General features: G+C 45.1%; 2 protein-coding genes across 2 annotated transcripts; both read left to right on the top strand.

Moving 5' to 3' along the window:
- Positions 1-578: 578 nt before the first annotated feature.
- LOC109467087 (kelch-like protein 9) lies at positions 579-4259 on the top strand. Its single transcript, XM_019764994.1, has 6 exons — positions 579-752; positions 978-1941; positions 2190-2370; positions 2720-2905; positions 3322-3524; positions 3979-4259. The coding sequence occupies exons 1-6, from the start codon at positions 579-581 to the stop codon at positions 4257-4259; spliced, it is 1989 nt and encodes a 662-aa protein (XP_019620553.1).
- A 3403-nt stretch (positions 4260-7662) lies between these two features.
- On the top strand, positions 7663-20139 carry LOC109467093 (myosin-7-like). The gene is made up of 33 exons (XM_019764999.1): positions 7663-7916; positions 8313-8456; positions 8719-8903; positions 9068-9164; positions 9367-9459; positions 9654-9717; positions 9940-10041; positions 10188-10424; positions 10600-10868; positions 11134-11304; positions 11561-11876; positions 12007-12071; positions 12211-12416; positions 12625-12885; positions 13125-13272; positions 13689-13796; positions 14026-14172; positions 14455-14640; positions 14765-14851; positions 14991-15136; positions 15280-15427; positions 15618-15743; positions 16053-16259; positions 16469-16650; positions 16755-17365; positions 17474-17625; positions 17839-17927; positions 18077-18278; positions 18483-18581; positions 18803-19024; positions 19179-19349; positions 19519-19719; positions 19887-20139. The coding sequence occupies exons 1-33, from the start codon at positions 7713-7715 to the stop codon at positions 20010-20012; spliced, it is 5772 nt and encodes a 1923-aa protein (XP_019620558.1). The 5' UTR covers positions 7663-7712; the 3' UTR covers positions 20013-20139.
- The last annotated feature ends 1001 nt before the right edge of the window (positions 20140-21140 follow it).

The following is a 21140-nucleotide window of genomic DNA, read 5'->3' as shown; positions in this document are numbered from 1 at the left end:
CAAAACATGATTTTTACCCTATACTGATAACCCTATGTGTGCATGCGTGGGGAGTGGCAATTGAGCAGAAAAAAAAAAAAAACACAAAGAAACGACATACAGAACACTACTGTTACTCAAGTGCATGTAACATTGCATGTAGCATAGAGATTAGGCTGGTCTGTGAAAAACAAAAGTATTAAAAATTTGAACAGTAACACTAACAGTTATACCTGGTATCGACTGGCCCAAACGAACATAGAAAATTGTAGCGTTTTGAATGAAAGAGAGAAAATAAACGCACACAAGTTAAATCATTCTAGAGAGAAAAGAACGATTTCTATTCTACTTCATTATGCACACAGGACCTTCTATGATTGTTTCTATAATATACAGCGTCTCCTAGCTAATGTCCTTATTTCCCCGGACTACCAGTGTTAGTCAATGGAATAGAAACTAAATGTTAATGTTCTAGAATGCTCTCTCGAATAGAATATTATGGTACACACTTATGACGAAACAAAGACGCCTGTGGAGACATGGAATGTTTTGAAACCGTAAAACTTTCCCAACAAAGCTACGCTGAATCAGTGTGAGTGATGGACGCAGAAGCGGAGAAGTTGGCGCACTGCTGCCACGTCGTCAACAACCTGGACGCGTGGAGAAGGTCGGGCGCTCTCTGTGATGTAGTGCTGGAGGTTGGCGATCAGACGTTCCCGGCTCATAGCGTTGCCTTGGCGAGTTTCAGCGGGCGATTAAAACAGGTAAACAAGGCTTGAGGACTTATTTTCCGCACTAGTATTCTATGTACAAATGTATACTTTATATTCTGATGTAGTGATCTTGTCCAAACTCAATGCTACCGATGAAGTTCAAATCCACTGTTTAAGTAGAAGAGCTGTACTTCGGCTTAACTGAATCATGTATGTATCAATATATTAGTTGGCACATATAGCTTACGTTGACGTGCACGTGTAAAATATGGATCTTATCTCGAGCGCCATTGTGTCCTGTGTTTTTTCCAGATGTTTGAAACAGCCGAGGAGTACAGAGAAGTACCTTACCACATTTCCCTGGACGAGAGTAGGATGAGCTTCTCGGCAATGTCCGCCATCTTGGACTTCATGTACACATCCGAACTGCGCATCACCTTCAGTAACGTCATGGAAATCATGGGCGCGTGTGACGAGCTGATCGTCCCCGCCATCATCGAGAAATGCCGGGACTTTCTCAAGACATTCGACCTAGAAACATGCCTCGACTGTCTGTGGGTGACGTCACATTACCAGTACTGGCTCGGGGGAGTTAACAAGACCGTCCGACAGTTCGTCCTTGCGAACTTCATGTCGGTGATGAACACCCGTAGCTTTTACACCCAGGATGTGGCGCAGCTGGAAAGCATTTTGGGGGACGACGAACTTTCAGTTCCCAGGGAGGTCGACGCCTTCCTTGCCATCTTCCGCTGGGTCGAAGGCGAGGCGGACATGAGGGTACACTTCGCACACAGGCTGTTGAGTAAAATCCGCTACACCTACATCGACCCGGATGAGTTTGCGGAAGCTGTAAAATATGTGAACAGCATCCCGTCCTGTCGGAAAGTTGTTCTCGAGGCTTTTCAGTTCTACTCAGCGCAAAAGACTGTCTCGTTTAGTACGCCGCAGCGGAGAAGGGGCAAGATTCGGCAGACCACAAGAGAGACATTCCGTGAGAACGAACAGACCACGCCAGGGCCGGTCGCGCTGCCGAGACCGTCGCGCAGCACAGTGATGGAGAACACGGTTGTGGTTGTCGGCGGTCTGTGTGAGACGGACGAGGGCCCGGGGGTCGTGGGAGCCCAAGGTCACATGATCCACAAGTTCAACCGCGGCCAGAACCGGTGGGAGCTGCTCACAACTCTACCCGCCAGCGAAGCCCGGGACCACAGTGCTGTCGCCGTGCTGTATGACAATCTGTATGTAATAGGTAAGGTATCATCTTGTAGACTATCGTAACGATTGCAGTGTACCATACGGGGCAGTGCATGTAGAATTATATATGCATAAAAATGTCATTCTTTTCAATTCTCCCAGTTTCAAGTAACTAGGCAGTCAGGCCACACACACGCACGCACGCACGCGCACACACACTATCACAAACATACCGACGCGCACCCAAATTATACTTCGAATTCCTTCTACTTCTGACCGTAACAACAAGTGTGATATTTCTAGGTGGCACGAATCCCCAGAGAGCCAGTAAGGAGTACACCCCTCTCGACACGTGCTACCGCTACGACCCCGACACGGACGAATGGGCGGATGTGGCCGCCATGAACAGCCAGCGAACGTACGCACAGGCCGCGGCACTCCAGGGCGTCGTGTACGTCGTGGGTGGACTTGGAGATCAACAACGGTATGCACCGTCCTTACGGAATTTGTACTCTTTCATTTCTATTATACAAGTCGTGCTTTGAATTGAAAATTGCACAACAGATCAAACAGCTTTATTGGCATATGCGTATGTCATAAGGAGAAAGATCTCGTGTTCTAGAGCTCAGCATTACCATGTACAACTACAAAACAATGTTTATGTTGCACTGACTGTAGTGAGGCAAAGTACAGCAAACAGTATCTTTAAATTTTTGTGGGCAGGTCAATTTTGTATAGTATTTGTAAGATTCATACTTTCTGCCATAGTTTGAATTTCAATGGTTATTGTAGAGTATACCGTGTATAGCGCACGTTGTTGTTCTCTCATCCAGTGTTCTTGGTACCGTGGAGTACTACAATCCGACTCTGGACGAGTGGACGTACGCAGCGCCCCTCCTCTACCCTCGCTTCGCCGCCGCGGTCGCTGTTCACACAGACAGGTTGTTCGTGGCGGGCGGCAGGACAGAACCAGACGTCGTTTCTAATGTTGTGGAGATGTATGATCCCGGCACGGACAGGTAGGCATGGCGACTGTTGTATCCAGAAACCGAGCTATATGTTCAGGCACGGTTTTAAATACTAGTAGTCCACGCGTACCCAGAACCGTGCTTGGGGCAGATCTACGTTCTTGGATACGCGGAGACTATCCAGAACCATGCATGTCTGATCTTTAACGTAACTCATTCAGTCATAGAACTAAATAGGCATGGTTCCGTGAGCTGGATCGGTAGGCTTGATACAGTGTGAACTGTGCTCGCGTCAACTTTGCGACCAGTGTGGGTGTGGGTAAACTGATTTTAACGGGATATCTATCGATATATCCATAAAGTTGGCGCGCTTTTGGTATACAACATGTGGTGTCACAATGTTTTTTTATAATGATAAAGTTCATCAACCTAACTGTGACTGAAAGCAAATTCTTTCCTGTGTACAGATGGGAGCAGCTACCTCCACTGCGCGTGCCCCGCTCCCATGCGGCCATGTCTGTAGTGCAAGGCCGCTTGTATCTGGTAGGTGGCGTTGATGACAAGGGCAGAAGCATGTCTGCAATTGACGTTCTCAATGATGACAATGATCTCTGGGAACACGTGGCCGACCTCAGCATTCCAAGACACGACATGGGAGTTACTACTTTAGGCAAGTTTACAATAAAATTTACTCACATAATGCATTCAATCGTTTTGAAAAATTACAAGGCTAGCCTGGGTACCATCCTACTTGTATGCCGGGGCTACCGCACTCGAGCGCGCACAACCGTATACATGTATACAAGTAGGATGGTACCCAGGCTATTACAAGGCAACATCGTCACATGATTTAATGCAAACTTAAGTTTTATCTAAATCCCTGATCTACTCTCACTCACTCACTAAATCCCTGATCCTGAAAGGTAAATACATAGGTCCCAACGATTCTTGTATCTTCTGTATCCAAATCGGGGTAAGGATACGACTGGGGGGGGGGATGCTAATGATAACCTTAAGTATATCAACCAAAGACTGCGAAATTTAACTAATCTAGACAACTTAACCTCATCTATAAGAACGGTGTTACGTACTGATATCTGTAATACACCACCTCCCTCCCACAGAGCCGAGGTTATTCATAGTTGGCGGAAGATCTACCCGGGACAGAAGGATGTTGCGAGGCGTGGAATGTTTGGACCTGGAGCGGCGGGCCTGGGTGACAGACGTCGCCGGGCTCACGGCGGCTGCCAGCGGGTTCGGCTGCTGCTCCTTGACGGTACCCATCCGCAAGAACGTTCAGACACTCGAACTCAGACAAACAATACCCCCAGCTGCAGCGTCAGAAGAGGAATGGTCAACCGGTACCACTGAATACTCTGCCAGCGAATCGTCTGCTATTGAATAAACCCTCTTATTTGTTAGTTTGTGATTCTATGCTTAACCATCGTCTTTTGGGTGGCACATATTACAATTGTTCATGAATGAGATTGGCCTCCAACAGGCCTTCCTACGGGTGTACGGATCGTAGAAGTCGGCACAAAAGGGAAGAATACTTGTGGTCAGTCCGCGGGAAGTTTTATTTCCGGCCAAACTCTACGATGGCTAAACTCCCCTGGCCAATTATTCTCCCTAGTATTGGCTAAATTTCACTGTTTTTGAACTGTTGTTGTTTTGAATAGTAAATTACTGTTGTTAGTTGCCGGAGAATAGGTCGAGATATAAAAGCGTACAGCGCTGGTCTCAAACACCAGGAGGTAAGCCCCAGTTCCTCGTGGTGTGGAGTTATCAGACGGTCTCCACAGCCGGCTACGAACCGGCACTGGAGAGTTACCAGAAGGGTGCAACCAACGATGTACGCTTACGGCTAGGATAGACCTACAGTGGGTGATCAAGCAACCACAATTAGATGTTTACCACAAGCATATACAACCGGTAGTAGTTGTTTACACAATTAGGTACGAAGGGATACTAGACCATGCAATAAAGAGTTGAAGAGACGAGGAGAGGAGGGCGCAGGAAAGTCGCAACTGTATGGTGACCACCCACACAGGGCTTAACATGCTCAACCTGCAGCAGGACATGCAGATCGAGAATTTGGCTGCATAGCCACACGAAAGCTTGCATAGGAGGATAAGCTTCTCTCTCTCATCTTCGGATGCGAAGAAACAGATATAATCATACACCATTTAAATGAAAAAGTGACAAAAGTAGGTTTGCCAAGCAGATATCACAACACTTACCGTCGTGAACTGTTTGTCAGATCACCGACTCTGCCAGATATTGCCTGGCGACAGGAATATGCGGGTTACTGTGTAAGACGCTGTGCCAACTGTTTGGACAGGAGGACATGCCAATATAGCGGCATAGGCAGCATACCGAGAATGACATCCGGCGCCGACTGTGTCCATCCTTGTGCTGGCATGGATTCAACACTAACCCACCTAGTCCTCAGTGCGCCTTACATTGAAAATAATGTAAACCCAATGTATCGTCTAAACAGACATACATGTATGTCAGAAGAAAAGCGTACGTACAAGAATAACAGACATATGTCAGAAGAAAAGCGTACGTACAAGAATAATTCCTATCACGGTCATGGTAAGGCCCTTTCATCTGACTGTGCGTAAATGCATAGAAAGAAATGGGGCCTATCTAAAAACAGAAGAATGGAGTTTATGCACTATTTTTAAATTACAATCACGAGTAACTGTCTCACACACAGTATAACCGTAGGTTCCTTACTATATCCCCCCATGTTTAATTGACCTGTGTTTTCTCAAGCACGACAATACTGACTTGAAGCAATTGTTTTTAGTCATTTTTAGCCCTTTGCTTTCAATTATTTGTACAAAAGTCCGTCGAATACATGTTGTACATGTGCCTCCAAACAGTGCGTGGATTGCCAAACGACCTCTCTAAATTGCATTGAGCGACGCCTCAACAAAACCCATTCAGCGATCTCGTCTTCCCCCACAATATTCCAGATTTTACTGCGAGGTATATTTAGCAACAGGAATGTCGGCTTCAGCGAGGCCTTCGGCATTTTTGACATTCATGTACCAAAGGTCAACGTTGCAGGACCGGATGGTGGCATGGACAGGCCCGGCCATGTCGCATAGATCTATACGCAACTGACGAGAGCTTAGGACTAAAGCTAATGACTAAGGATGATTAAAGCTAAGACATCACTTGAACTACAGGTCACAATCAAATTTAACTGTAAGAGTTTATGGTAGCCCGCCTACGTTTAGTTGGTAAAGATGCCACTGCTAACGGCAATGAAAATGGACAAGTAAGTAATAAAAACTCGCATAAGCGTTGCCACGGTGAATGTTCCCGATGATGTTTTGAAATAGTATAGTCAAAAGACCGGTCCAAATAAATCATATATGTACTAAGATTATTGAGAACTGTTCTGACGGTTGGGAAAAGAAACGTACAGGTACTGAACCATTCGGATGAGCAAAAGTTTTTGAAATGGATGCTTACACTCTAAACATTGTCTCACTAAAAATATAAATAGTCGCCATGACTGACATAACATAAACATTTCCCGAAATAATACATATATAATCGAGTAACACCAAGTTGACTGACAAGCCAAGTTCAACACACATGTATATTGTATGTTCCAGCAATAGGCGTTTGTAATGCTTCAAGTATAACTCCAATATCTAACGTTAGTACTGAAGTGTTAACGGCTGAAACTATACACTGTAACTGAAAGCTAACATCATGTCACTGTAGAACATTTAACTACTGACATTTACTTACCTCCTCCTAATTTTCAGCGTTGGATATATCGCACAATCTAGAAAATGTAGTCTAGTGCGATATTGTTTTTGTACTTGGAGTAGCGCCAGCTGTTGGATAGTGCCATTTGACCCATTCGACTCTTTCCACCTGCTGCGAGACACCCCCAGTAACAAATATACGCTGGTAATAGATACAACAGACGATGTAAAATATGCCATCGTTGTTTTTCTATCAGTATTATTAGCTGCTGAAACTGCCAAGTGTGCCATACTGCCGACACAGCTGCTGCGCGCATCAGTCAAGTTCGCCTCCCTGACGTTATACGTTACCCTTGACCGCAACATTAAGAATCAACCAATAGCCAAATGTCGTACTAAATGTCTGACCAACAGAATATCTTTTTTCTATCTAGATATCTATAGATAATACCTTTTTCGGTATAATTATTCCATGGAGATCCCTTATATAAGGCTCCGATAATCAACGGTATATTCACAGCTTTGCCCGTTGAAGGTGAGTGATGTGGTACAATGTCCATTGTATAGAAGTTGTTTTTTTTTTCAGTAGTTTTTGCATTGAAAATCATAAACGTTTTTACGGTATACCTATCAGTAACATTGAACCGCACGTGTGGTAAGAGTATATATACAAGTCAAAATGCCAAGTGCCTGTGCTTGCCGTTATAAACTTGATCCATACTGTGCATGTTGCGGGCATGAGGTAGAAGGTTACAATACGTTGTTGACAAGTTGTGATGTACGTAGACACCGACAACGTTTAGTTAACCTACCCTATCATAGTCTGTTCGGGGTTCGGGGTCTGGAGGAATCCACCGCTACTCTGAACGATAGCAATGTCAATATATTACCGTTCCTTCTGAAGCATGCAGCTACTAATTATTATAATAATAGAAAGCAGCTATTCAAATTTTAGAACCAAAGCGAAAGATTCGGAACCCAATCTGATTGCCCAGAAAAGAGATTGATTGGCATAAACATTAATGTCACTGCAAACATTTGTCGAGTCCTCAACATGCTCCTTTTCCCCCCAGCTGCAGTCACTCTAGTTCTCCTTGGTCTGAGCCTCCAACCAAAGAGCCACCATGCCAGCCTACGGTCCCAGTCTCATGGACCAGCCGTCCGAATGGTTCCTCGCGGGGAAACCAGACGAGATGCGGAAGCTAAAAATGGCTCCGTATGATCCCAAGAAGAACTTCTGGGCTCCTGACAAGAAGGAAATCTTCATCAAGGTCGAAGCCAAGAGCGAGAAAGGTGATGACGTCACCTGCGTAGCTGCAGGGGGAGCGGTAAGTCGATCTGACCAGTTACAGAGAACAGCCGGGAAAATAACTGAAAGCAACATGGGTCAAATCGAAAACCCCCAAGGCAAATTTTCCTAGAGCTAAAAAGAAGGGAAAACAACAAAATCAAACCAACACCAAGACAAAACGAAAACAACCGATAATAGGTGTGTTCACAAATAGTTCGTGATAAAAGCAATGAGAATGGATAATCTAGTACCCTCTAATACCGAAGTGAGAGACGGTGTATTTACATGTAGTGCTGTTTGAACCCTCAAGTGGTTGAATCATAATCAGAAGGGTACCATGGACATGTTACTTATCGAATGTAGAAAACCGGTTCCTTAATTCATTTTGATACGTACGGTAACATACAATCCCGTGTTGTTTCTCTACCAACAGACTGTTGTCGTCAAGAAGGCCAAGCTGCTGCAGCAGAACCCCTCCAAGTTCGCCTGCGCAGAGGACATGGTGAACATGACCTTCCTGCACGAGGCCGCTGTGCTGGGTAACCTGAGGGAGCGTTATGAGAACACTCTCATCTACGTGAGTATCCTTTTCTAACTGTGATCTACATCCACATCAACTCTTTACGCTTTGAGCATGGGACAAGCAACGATTTCTTTCAAAGAAAAAAACAAAACAAAACCAGTGTCCCTTGAATGTTTCACCGATGGCACCTGTGAAACTAAAACTTACAGCCTTAAAGATCTGATTCAGTGTACTGTATTTCGATTACGAGCTGTTTAGTATACAACTACATTAGGAACAGAATCTTCGTCAAAGTCACATCTGATTGTTTTTACAGACCTACTCCGGCCTTTTCTGCGTCGTGATCAACCCCTTCAAGCTGCTGCCCATCTATACGGCAAACGTGGTGGACCAGTACCGCGGCAAGAGGCGTACGGAGGTGCCTCCCCATCTCTTCTGCGTGGTGGACAATGCCTACCAGAACATGGTGTCAGAGCGCCAGTGCCAATCTTGCCTCATCACGTAAGGAAACTTAATATTTTATGTGACAAAGACACAGAATCATAATCTCAGTAATGGCCTGATCGTCAGTGAGGTTCTAATACGATTCTATCAGGAGTGAAACTATTTGGAAACCAATAAACCGTATTGTAATACGTTTGTACTGTATCTCGCCTACACTTCAGTGGCGAGTCTGGTGCCGGGAAGACTGAGAACACGAAGAAGGTTATTGCCTACCTGGCCATGGTTGCCGGAACCCCCGGTGGTGGCCAGGAGAAGAAGGTACGACGTCTTAGGCCTATTTTCTACTTACCTCGCATTAGAGTTGCAAACAAATGACGAAAACTGCATAATAGTAACAACATTCTTACTCTTTCCAAGATTCGGTTCATCTCATTTGAAAATTGTCATGTCGTGCTAGTTTCTCCCCCTGTTTATATTTACAACTTTACATCCTTACCGAATTCATTTCCCTTGTTGCCAGATCGGTCTAGAGGAGCAGATCGTGCAGACTAACCCTGTACTGGAGGCTTTCGGTAACGCCAAGACCGTGAGGAACAACAACTCCTCCCGATTCGTAAGTACTCCCGTGTAACTTTGTGTCTTTGCGTTCGGTAATTGTTGTTTGTTGGCCTGTTTAGTAGACGCAAGAGGTTCTGCATAAAAGGACAAATGGTTCTAAATTGAATGCACGTACGTATTTTTCATAGGATCTGCACCATGTTACTTGAAAGTCGTTACGTAACTTTTCTTGCATTGTCTTGCCTACAGGGTAAATTCATCCGTATCCATTTCACCAAAATTGGCAAGCTATCCGGAGCTGACATCGAGAGCTGTAAGTACCTGCAAATCTATAGTCAAACGCTTGTTGCTTGTTAGCATGTGAGAACAAGGGCTTTAAACATGGCAGAAAATGTCTTCTCTAAAGCACAAAGTCTAAGTAAACATCACAACAATTTACTTTCATATTCTGTTATTAGTATGATGGAAATACTCACGAAAGGAGTATCACTCACGAAAGGAGTATCACTCACGAGATGAATTTTTCCAATTACAGACCTGCTGGAGAAGTCCCGTGTAGTGGATCAGCTGCCCGGCATGGAGCGTGGTTACCACATCTTCTTCCTCATCATGTCCAACGGCATCCCGGCTGTCACTGGTAAGAATGGTCGTTGACATCTGGAGATTTAAAATACACAAGTAAGCCTACGATGGCGGGAGATAGTGACATCCAATAGATATCATATCAAATTAACAATTGTTCCAAAAAGGCTAAAAGCACATATGAAATGATTCGTTGTGCAGAGCGCATCATGACTGGCACGGACCCCTCCGTGTACCACTTCGTGAAGGAGGGTGTGTACACCGTGGCCGGTATGGACGACCAGGAGGAGATGCGTCTAACGGATGAGGGTTTCGACATCCTGGGTTTCGCACCCGAGGACAAGGCCAGTGTTTACGACTTCTGCGCTGGCATCCTGCACATGGGAAATCTGAAGTACGTGGACAAGAAAGAGCAGGGAGACTGCGACGATCCCGCCCGTAAGTTTGTTCCAAATCCAGAAACGCAAAATCTTCATGTTTATGTCATTTATGACAAATCAAAGCACCTATACTATTTCAACAATTAGTAGTTCGCTAGTTATATCATAAGCCTGTTGCATTTCAAAGCTTTGTGCCAAATATAACAATAGTTTGATCATTTGTCACAAAACAGCTGCGGAGAAGGCAGGCCGTCTGTTCGGTGTCGATGGCATGCAACTTTTGAACAACATCTTGAAGCCACGTGTCAAGGTCGGCAACGAGTTTGTGACCAAGGGTCAGACTGCCCAACAGTGTTCCAACTCCACCAGCGGTTTGGCCAAGGGTATCTATGGCAAGGTCTTCAAGTACCTGATCGACAAGTGTAACGAGACCCTGGCTACTGAGCACGAGAGAGCCTTCTTCATTGGTGTGCTGGATATTGCTGGCTTTGAGATCTTCGAGGTGAACTTGTTAGACAATAAGCACATGGCACATTAAAGTGGTACATACGCTAGAAACAGTCTATGAAAGAATTGAATTGATATTTCGTCCCCGTATGTGTAATGTTGTGCCTATCTTTGCAGTTGGATGTAATTATTGATAATATCTCCCATATGGCCCTACACATTAACATAGAGTGATGCAGTGTAACTGCAGATGCATACACAGAATATTTCACGGGGTTGTTAATGCTGGAAATTGACATCTTCTGCTTTGCGTTCTTCAGCTGAACAGTCTGGACCAGTTGTGCATCAACTACACCAACGAGAAGCTGCAGCAGTTCTTCAACCACCACATGTTCGTACAAGAGCAGGAGGAGTACAAGGCTGAGCAGATCGAATGGACCTTCGTCGACTTCGGCATGGATTTGGCAGCCTGCTTGGAACTGATTGAAAAGGTTAGCGATAGTATTTTCTTTCGAAATGGCCAACCAAATGCAAATATAAATAAGTAAGGTCCCATACGGAAGAACAACGTGTAACGTAATTTCCGTACAGGTCAATAATATCTGAACGTTTTTTTGTGTATTGCAAGATATTGAAATGTCACAGTCATGGTACAGCTATGAGCTTGTGTGACTATAAATGCACGTAAAATATGTATCTGTAAAGGGAAAAAAGTTATGACTAAATCCAATTACTTGACGTTTACAGAAAAATGGCCTGCTGCCCATCCTAGAAGAACAGTGCATCATGCCCAAGGCTAATGACAAGACCCACATTGAGAAGTTGAATAGCACTCATCTGGGTAAGAATCCCAAGTACGGCAAGCCCAAGCCAGGCAAGAAGAAGTACGAGGCTCACTTCGAGCTGGGTCACTACGCCGGACCTGTGGCCTACAACATCAACGGCTGGCTGGACAAAAACAAGGACCCCGTGAACGAGAGCGCTGTCATCACCCTGAAGGGCAGCAAGAACCCGCTTATGCCTTTCATCTGGGCAGACTACCAGACAGCAGAGGAGCAGGCTGGTCAGTTATTGTGGATTTAATACATGTACAATCTTTAGATTCTTACAACGCATTGGTGACTTTATTTGCGCACGACAACGTATCTAGAATATGTTATGTGTTGTTTACACGCTTCATCATAATCTTACAGCTGACAAGAGCGGTGGCAAAAGGAAGAAGAGTGGCTCCATGCAGACTGTGACCAGTGTTCATAGGGTCAGTATTCGACAGTACGGGCAGACAAATACATTGCAATCACATCCCCTGTACGATTTCCTTCAGAACCCCTTCCATTTTACATCAAACGCTTATCTCTTTGGTAAGCTAACCGCGTTTCTCTACGGTTTTCCCATAGGAGCAACTGGCTGCATTGATGGCCAACCTCCACGCCACCTACCCCAGCTTCGTGCGTTGCCTGATCCCCAACGAAATCAAGACTGGTGGTATCATCGACGGGCCTCTGGTCTTCAACCAGCTGACTTGCAACGGTGTACTTGAGGGTATCCGTATCTGCCAGAAGGGCTTCCCCAACAGGAGCATCTATGCTGACTTCTTCGACAGGTGAGACTATGGGGCTTCTACATTGGTATCTTTCCCGGCATATTTTGGGATAGTTAATTTATTGTATAGACAAGACAATGTTGCACATCATCTTTTGAATTGTGTCTTGGTGTATCATAATGGATTTTGGTGGAATCAGTTTTTTCACTCTCATAAAAAGATAGCCCTTTAGAATGCATAACTTTGTACAAACATTCTATACCTTCAGGTACAAGATTCTGGCCGCTGACTTGTTCGACCCCAACGAGTTCTTGGAGGGTAAGGACGCTTGCCAATTGATCCTGGACAAGATCAAGTTGGACAAGGCCAGGTACTCCTGTGGTCTTAACAAGGTGTTCTTCAAGGCTGGCACCCTGGCTATCCTTGAGGAGATCCGCGAGGAGAAGGTCAACGAGATTTGGACCAAGATCACGTCTCGCGGTTTTGGCAAGCTCCAGCGTAAGAAGTACATGAAGCTGTGGGGCTCAAGGTGAGTGGTTCATGTTGTCCTCAATGAAGTAACAGTCTTTCAGATACTCCTTACCTACATGATGTGCCAACAGGAACGGATTTTATCAAGGTCTTGTCTGTATACGTACACGTCTTTTTGTCAACATTATACGTCACGAATGGAAACAGTAATTCGTATCCCTTAACCGCCTTTACTAATATAAACCTGTCGGTCACCCAATGGTTCATGCAAATTTTGTGTTATCTATCTCATCTTAGGGCGGCTGTCGGTACACTGCAGCGCAACATCCGCGCCTGGTTTAGGCTCCGTAACGACTGGTGGATCAGGATGTACCAGGCTCTGCAACCAAAGCTGACTGGAGGCATGGCAGAGGAACTGCTCAAGGAAACCAAGATCAAATTTGCGGTGAGCCTATCGGATCTACAGATTACATTCATATCATCAAACAATAAGCAGGCACTAGCCACGAAGAAACGCTCGATCACTGGCATCAAGGGATTGAATAATCTTATTCTCAAGGACATCTATCTGACTTGTCAACGACTAATTGTACACCTAGTACTGACTACCACACCTCACTGTTTTGGTCTGTCGAGCAGATAATAGTTAAAAACACATCAAATCAACACCACCACAAAACTTCCAATAAACATCAAACCTGAAAATTAGCTCTGCTTACTTATGATTGTTTGTAACACTTCATACATTTGGCACATACAAGAGATACTGGCATGGATTTCCCAGCAGAAGAGTAGTCAGAAGTCGTATGGTCTCACGATTCTAGTTCCAAGAGTATACTAATACTATCTGCTTTCTTACAGCAAATGGAAAAACACTATGAGAAGGTTACCAAGGACCGGGCGGAGTTGCAAGCAAGATACAACGACGTTCTAGCTGCCAAGGACAAGATCAACGAGTTGTTGTTCAACGTAAGATTCTTATATTTCTCTTGCCATGGTGACAAAGCATAATTGTTGTCTTGACCTGCCGATTGTATCCTAAAACAAATTAATCACCCTCGCTAAGGGTTCACGTGATTGACAAAATGATGTGTCAACTGCACACAGTTGTATGTTCCCTGATTATAATGAGATGTAGATATACAGATCGTACACATTGTGTAACAACTATCGTATCGTATGTTTACTTCTTCCCTAGGAGAGGGACATCATGTTGAACGGCGAGGAGCGCGTGAACTCCCTGCTGAAGGAGAAGGCAGAACTGGACGCCCAGCTGCAGGAAATCGAGGAGCGCGTGGAGGATGTGTCCGACCAGAACAGGCAGATGGAGTCCAAGAAGATGAAGGTACGTCACAATTACATCACGAGTTTACCAATAGGCAGGGTCAAACACAGTCGCTTTTTAATAAAAGGGTCCATGATGTAATCTTTACAATGTAACATCTTTACATGGTCGAAGGTACAATATCTACATGTAGTCTATTGGATGCAGGAATATATTGGCTCTCGTAGAACCCATCATTGTGTGGTACGGTACAGTTGTTGGTTTCACTCAAATTTCCGAGCTTTTCAAACAAAGTTGTAACATAGTTCATTAATATATACTTTATGTCTCTTATTTACACAGGCGGAACAAGAATGCGACGAGATGAAGAAGGAGATTGAAACCATAACGGCCAAACTGACCAAGAGGGAGAAGGAAAAGCAGGAGGTTGAGGACAAACTGCGCGCCATGACTGAGGAGGTGGCCGTCAACGACGAGTTGATCGGCAAGCTCGGCCGCGAGAAGAAGAAGCTGGAGGAGCTCAATGCGGTAGGCTCATCTTTCTTTACTTCGCTTTCTTCTTTCAAGTATAACTTGACCTTTTCGGGGTTCTAAAACTTTGTGAATACATGACACCAAGTTCATTTATCTACTTCTATTGGATATATTTCAGCAAACCCTGGATGACCTCCAGTCCGAGGAAGACAAGACTCAGAACCTCACCAAGCTCAAAGTCAAGCTGGAGCAGACCTTGGATGACGTAAGATATGCATTACGTTCACATCAATAACGACACGAGTAAATGAACCGAAACTTGAGTTCGACATGCTACTTTTAGCTATGATTTCGTTCTGATTATCTTCCGAAAAAATCTAAATGTCTACTTCTGATGTATTCAGCTTGAGGACAACCTTGAGCACGACAAGAAGATCCGTGCTGATGTTGACCGCGTCAAGAGGAAGCTGGAGAACGACCTGAAGAACGCCCAGGATCTGGTGATTGAACTTGAGCGCTACAAGGTCGAGCTTGAGGAGAAGCTGAAGAAGTGAGTGGATTAACGTTGTCTTCATTTCTTTACTAAGCCGGAGACAGTCTTTCACATAATTACTTCGAACCTGCATCAGGACACACCTTACTAACGAGTTTCCAGGATAGCAGATATCAAATTCTTCTTTATGGCCTGTGTAGGAAGGAGTTCGAGATCAACGCTCTGAACACCAAGGTCGAGGATGAGACTGGACTGGCAACTCAGCAGCAGAAGAAGACCAAGGAGCTGCAGGGCAGGATCGAAGAGCTGGAGGAGGAACTGGAGACAGAAAGAGCTGCTCGTGCTAAGGTACGTTGGTATAGCCAAAGGCACAGCATTCCCAAGGACATGCATATGCAAAAACCCATGTCTTATCCAACCCATCTCGTGTAATATAAGTGGATTTCTATTTCAAAATGTGAGTACGCTTTGAAAAATACTTGACTTCATTACATCGTCTATCTACAGATAGTAACCCGTAAATGTGTCATATTGACAGCTCGAGAGGCAGCGTGCCGAACTCTCACGTGAGCTGGAAGACATCGGTGAGAAGCTGGAGGAATCTAGCGGCGCCACAGCTGCCCAGGTTGAGCAGAACAAGAAGAGGGAGGCCGAGCTCCAGAAGGTATATTGTAGGATAATTTCAGAGTTCAAAGTTGTTACTTAAGATATCAAATGATGAGGAACGATAGAGTATTGAACCAGAATGATACCTAAGGAAAGGTGGATGAGAGAAATAAGAAATAAGGTGATCCGTTTTAAATGTATTATTGTTTCTTTTGCCAGTTTACCAACTCCTATATCAACCATACAATGTCCTACATATAATTATAAACATGATAGGTTCGCCGTGAGCTTGAGGAGTCGTGTAAAAAAGGAATCAATCCTTTCCGTCATTTGACAATGATTTCATATTGGTGTGGCCATCATATAGGTTCGCCGTGAGCTTGAGGAGGCTACCATCGGCCATGAAGCCGCCACCGCCAGCTTGAGGAAGAAGCACAACGACACCGTGGCAGACATGACTGAGTCAGTCGAGAACCTGCAGAGGGCCAAGACCAAGCTGGAGAAGGAGAAGAACTCCCTCAGGGTGGAGGTTGATGATCTGGCTTCCAACGTCGAGCAGGTCACCAAGCAGAAGGTGATTAGTTCTGACATTCTCACTATTACTTCGAGACACTATTGCTTAATTCTGAGCCTACTAGCAATATTTGTTATCTTTATTTACAGTTGTGACATTCGGGCCTAAATACGTAACTGTGGTGCCAATCAACTTGAATCAAGTCGATCAATGAATCAAAGGTGCAACATTAGTGTTACTTGAAGTAACTCCAAATAATTGCATTGTAGGTCCAAGCTGAGAAACTGAACAAGCAGCTTGAGGATCAGTACGTTGATGCCAATGCAAGGTTGGAGGAAAATGCCCGGGTCTCGCAAGAACTGGGATCACTGAAGACTCGCCTGACCGCAGAGAACAACGACCTGCAGCGCCAACTGGAGGAGTCAGAAGGGATTGCAAACCAGCTCAGCAGGTACATCTTGCAAATGAGGGAGGGGGGGTGGCATTGATTCCACAAAAGATCTTGTCAGCCTAAGATACAAATATTAAAGTAAATGTTTATCTTTCAACCTACAGAACCAAGAGCATGCTCACACAGCAGATGGAGGAGGTCAAACGCCAGCTCGAGGAGGAGACCAAGGGCAAGAACGGCCTTGCCCACCAGCTGCGCGCTACTCAGTCCGACTGCGATGCTCTGCGTGAGTCCCTGGAGGAGGAGCAGGAGGCCAAGTCCGAGATTCAGCGCAATCTGGCCAAGGCTAACTCTGAGGTGGCGGCCTGGCGCTCCAAGTACGAGACCGACGCCATCCAGAGGACCGAGGAGTTGGAGGAGGCCAAGAAGAAGCTGGCCGCTCGTCTGCAAGACGCCGAGGAACAGGTTGAGTCCGCCAACGCCAAGTGCGCCAGCCTTGAGAAGACCAAGAACAGGTTGGCTGGTGAGGTGGAGGACCTGATGTTGGACGTGGAGAAGGCCAACACCCTGGCGTCTCAGCTGGAGAAGAAGCAGCGTCTGGTTGACAAACAAACCACAGAGTGGAGGCAGAAGTGCGAGACCCTTGGTACCGAATTGGAGGCATCCCAGAAGGAGCACCGCGCCTACCAGACAGAGCTTCTGAAGCTGAAGAATGTCTACGACGAAGGCGTCGAGGCTCTTGATGCTCTTAAGAAGGAGAATAAGGCCTTGCAGGGTATGCAAAATGATTTTGTCATATTGTCGGAGTCACATACGCCACCACCGTAATACATCTTTATGTGGTAATGTATGGTTTATGTAATCGTTAGTCTTTTTTTGACAGAGGAAATCAACGACCTGAACGACCAGCTTGCGGAGACTGCAAAGAACGTTCACGAACTTGAGAAGACCAAGAAGCGTCTGGTCGTTGAAAAGGAGGAACTTCAGAATGCCTTGGACGAGGCAGAGGGCGCTCTTGAGATTGAACAGGGCAAAGTAAGTAGGCAGCAAACCGTACTTGAAATCTCTAGGTACTATACATTGTCCTGCGATAAGAGAAGCAAGTGTGTATGCATCTGGTCTGGACATGTTTTTCCGACAAACAATTCCTTACAACAACAAATGCTGCAAGTAAAAGTACATAGACGTTGAAGTACATTAGACAATAATACCTAACACAACTAACTGATTTGTCTCTTCTTCTCATAGGTTGTCAGAACTCAGCTTGAACTGGCTCAGCTGAAGGGTGATATCGAGAAAAAACTCGCCGAAAAGGACGAAGAGTTTGAAAGCTCACGGTGAGTAGTTTCTCTGATTTATGACATGTGGGAGAAATAACCAGTCTAATATTTTTAATAGGTAGCGAGACGTATACAGATAGCTTCCTTTATCATAGGTTTTGTCCATCCTCAACTAATAAATGCGATTTATATCTTTAATATTCCAGTAAGAACCAGGCACGCGCTATGGATAGCGTGCAGGCCTCTATCGAGATAGAGACAAAACAGAAGGGAGAAGCGCAACGAGCAAAGAAATTCCTGGAAGGCCATCTCAACGAGGTTGAGGTTCAGCTGGAGACCGCTAACAGGTCCAACGCTGAGGCCAGGAAGACCATTGCCAAGCTGCACTCCCAGATCCAGGAGATGCAGGTAACTCATCGTCTTTGGTATGTTTGTTGTCCTCTACAATATAAGTCGTCAGCAATGAGCAATCGAACTATGTTGGAGGTGAATAAAAAACTGTGAAAAAGCTACAAGGCTTCATGGTATCGGTGCAGTAGGTAAACACAGCTGCAGGGTAACGAGTGAGATTACGGGGTAAGGACATTGACTATAGATTGTTTTTCGATACAGGTTACCATCGACGACGAGCAGAGGCAACGTGATGAGATCCGCGAGCAGTACAACATGTCTGAGCGCAAGTGTCAGATGCTGGTGAGCGAGAGTGACGAGGTAGGCAGACGTAACATTTAGAAGCTAGAATACCTGAAGTTTACAACTCATCATTAAGAGCCCTTTCTCTTCCCTTTCACATACTACTGAGATTGTTTTTAATCGACCCATTTTATAGATTGTCGATTATCAATTGTATTATACCAAATAATATCTTTGACTGTAACAGCAATTAGCCTTCGGGAATGATTTTGCAAATCAGGATCATATTTTATTCAAAGGTCCGCGGGGCACTGGACAACGCCGAGAGAGCTCGTAAGGCCGCTGAATCTCAGCTGGTTGAGACCAACGAGAGGCTTGGCGAGCTGAGCACACAGAACTCAGCCCTGTCCGGACACAAGCGCAAGCTGGACGGCGACCTGTCGCAGATCCAGACCGAGCTGGAGGAGGTCATAAGTGATCACAAGAGCACCGAGGAGAGGGCTAAGAAGGCCATGGCTGATGTATGCAAATTTTCTTTCCATCAATTCGAAATATAACATTCTGAAACGATCGCAAAAGAACGTATCACTCTATATAACTTTGTTGATTACCACAGAAGTAACTACGTCGCTACGGAATCGTTTGTCGTATTAAAGCTATTTTCCTCACAATTAGACATCTCGCATGGCTGAGGATCTGCGTGTGGAGCAGGAGAACTCTCAGCACGCGGAGAAGGTGAAGCGAACCTTGGACTTCAACCTGAAGGATCTGCAGCGCCGCCTGGATGAGGCTGAGGCTATCGCACTCAAGGGAGGCAAGCGCGCCATCCAGAAGCAGGAGAACAGGGTAAGTAGTCACGAGTCGCGTTAGTATCTGGTATTTGAAGCAGGTGAAAGCACCGGATGACCAACACTGACTAATTGTTTGACATCTATAGCTGATTGGTTGTTGGTAGAAAACTACAGGTCTACAACGACTAACTGTAACACCAACCCGACTTGATTTTAACTATTAGATCCGCGACCTGGAGAACGAGATCGCCCACCACAGCCGTCTGCACCAGGAGGATCTGAAGCAGCTGCGTAAGAACGAGCGCCGCCTCAAGGAGATGACCTTCCAGGCCGACGAGGACCGCAAGAACCAGGAGCGCATCCAGGAGCTGGTCGAGAAGCTGCAGCTGAAGATCAAGACCTTCAAGCGCCAGGTGGAGGAGGCTGTAAGTATCCCCTTCTCAGCAACACTGTTTCCTGAATTTTCCAGAATTATGCTTATGTTCAATGAATGTTGTGGTAGTAGTTTCTACACTACTAGGCAATGCTTTACCTATATTTATCGTTTTACCTCACATTCCAACGGTATCAAATTACTTTTTATTGGATACAGGAGGAGCAGGCATCGTCCAACATGGCCAAGTACCGCAAGGCCCAGCACGAGTACGAGGATTCTCTGGAGCGTGCTGAGATTGCCGAGGGCTCCCTCAACAAGCTTCGCTCCAAGTCCCGTATTTAAACTGACAGCCATCCGTGAAACCGTTTCACTTTGAATCGTAGACGCCTGATTACCTTATCCTGCTCTGTCTTTCGTTTCATCTGTTGGTAATTTCTTCTCAATCTTGAAATAAAATGTAGTCCCACTAGAACATTGTCTCTCGTCACTTTTGTGAAGATAATATTGATGAGTTTGAAGAATATGCTTCGATTTCAGACATTATAACTATACTCTGGGTTAATAGTCTTACCTCTAACACAACTACGTCAAGCCAGAGAACATACAACATCAGCCATTAATTACAACCGCATGTTTGTCAACACACTGAGATTTTAAGGAAACCGAACTTACAGACAGGGAGATCCTATACGAAGTTGAAAATACCATTGCGAACAATAGCAAAGGAGAGCCAGGAAAGCTACTCGCCACCAGGGCAATTCAAATTTAAGCAAGTTTGCCACCATGAAAGCCAAAATGTGACTCGAGGAAGAAATACAAATTAGCAAAAAGATCAACGACGATACAGTCCCAAGAAAAATAAGACATTTCCAAAGTATTTCAGAGGTTCCAGACATCAATTAAACATCCATTATACTGATCAATCATACTGTGCAAGTACGAACGAACCAAACTTAACCATTAAAACTGGAGCACATGAGAACTTAAACTGACGAGACTACTGTGTGTTTGCAGTATGGGATCGATAAAGGGGCGATGGGATGGATAAAGGACAAGCTGTAAGGTTTTAACTAAGATAAGCGTGCTCACGTCAACAAAATAAATGCAGACCTACAGGAAGGCACTTGAGACATACGAGACATGTTCAGACAATGCACAAGATAGAAAATGACAAGAATATTGCTGGACGTACCAACTCTGTTTTGGTCTCTCGTTGATCGATGATGCTTTCTGCATACTCGGGATCGATGAGCACACATTATGACGGAAGTTCTAAACATGTCGCCGCACACAGTACCCCATGCACACTTCCAGCGTTTGTATTTCATAGTTTGTGATACCTAAAATCAACACAGAAAAGAACAAGAAACAGTCAGTATTGTTATTATCAGTCAGAGTAATCACTACGCATGGGAGATCCGATCCTCAGTAGACAGTTGAAAACAACGCTTGGTTTGAATGTGCAAGGGT

This window comes from Branchiostoma belcheri, unplaced genomic scaffold (genome assembly GCF_001625305.1).
Source record: "Branchiostoma belcheri isolate BF01 breed outbred unplaced genomic scaffold, Haploidv18h27 scaffold175, whole genome shotgun sequence".
Classification (NCBI taxonomy): domain Eukaryota; kingdom Metazoa; phylum Chordata; class Leptocardii; order Amphioxiformes; family Branchiostomatidae; genus Branchiostoma; species Branchiostoma belcheri.
This window is presented reverse-complemented; position numbering and strand designations above follow the sequence as displayed.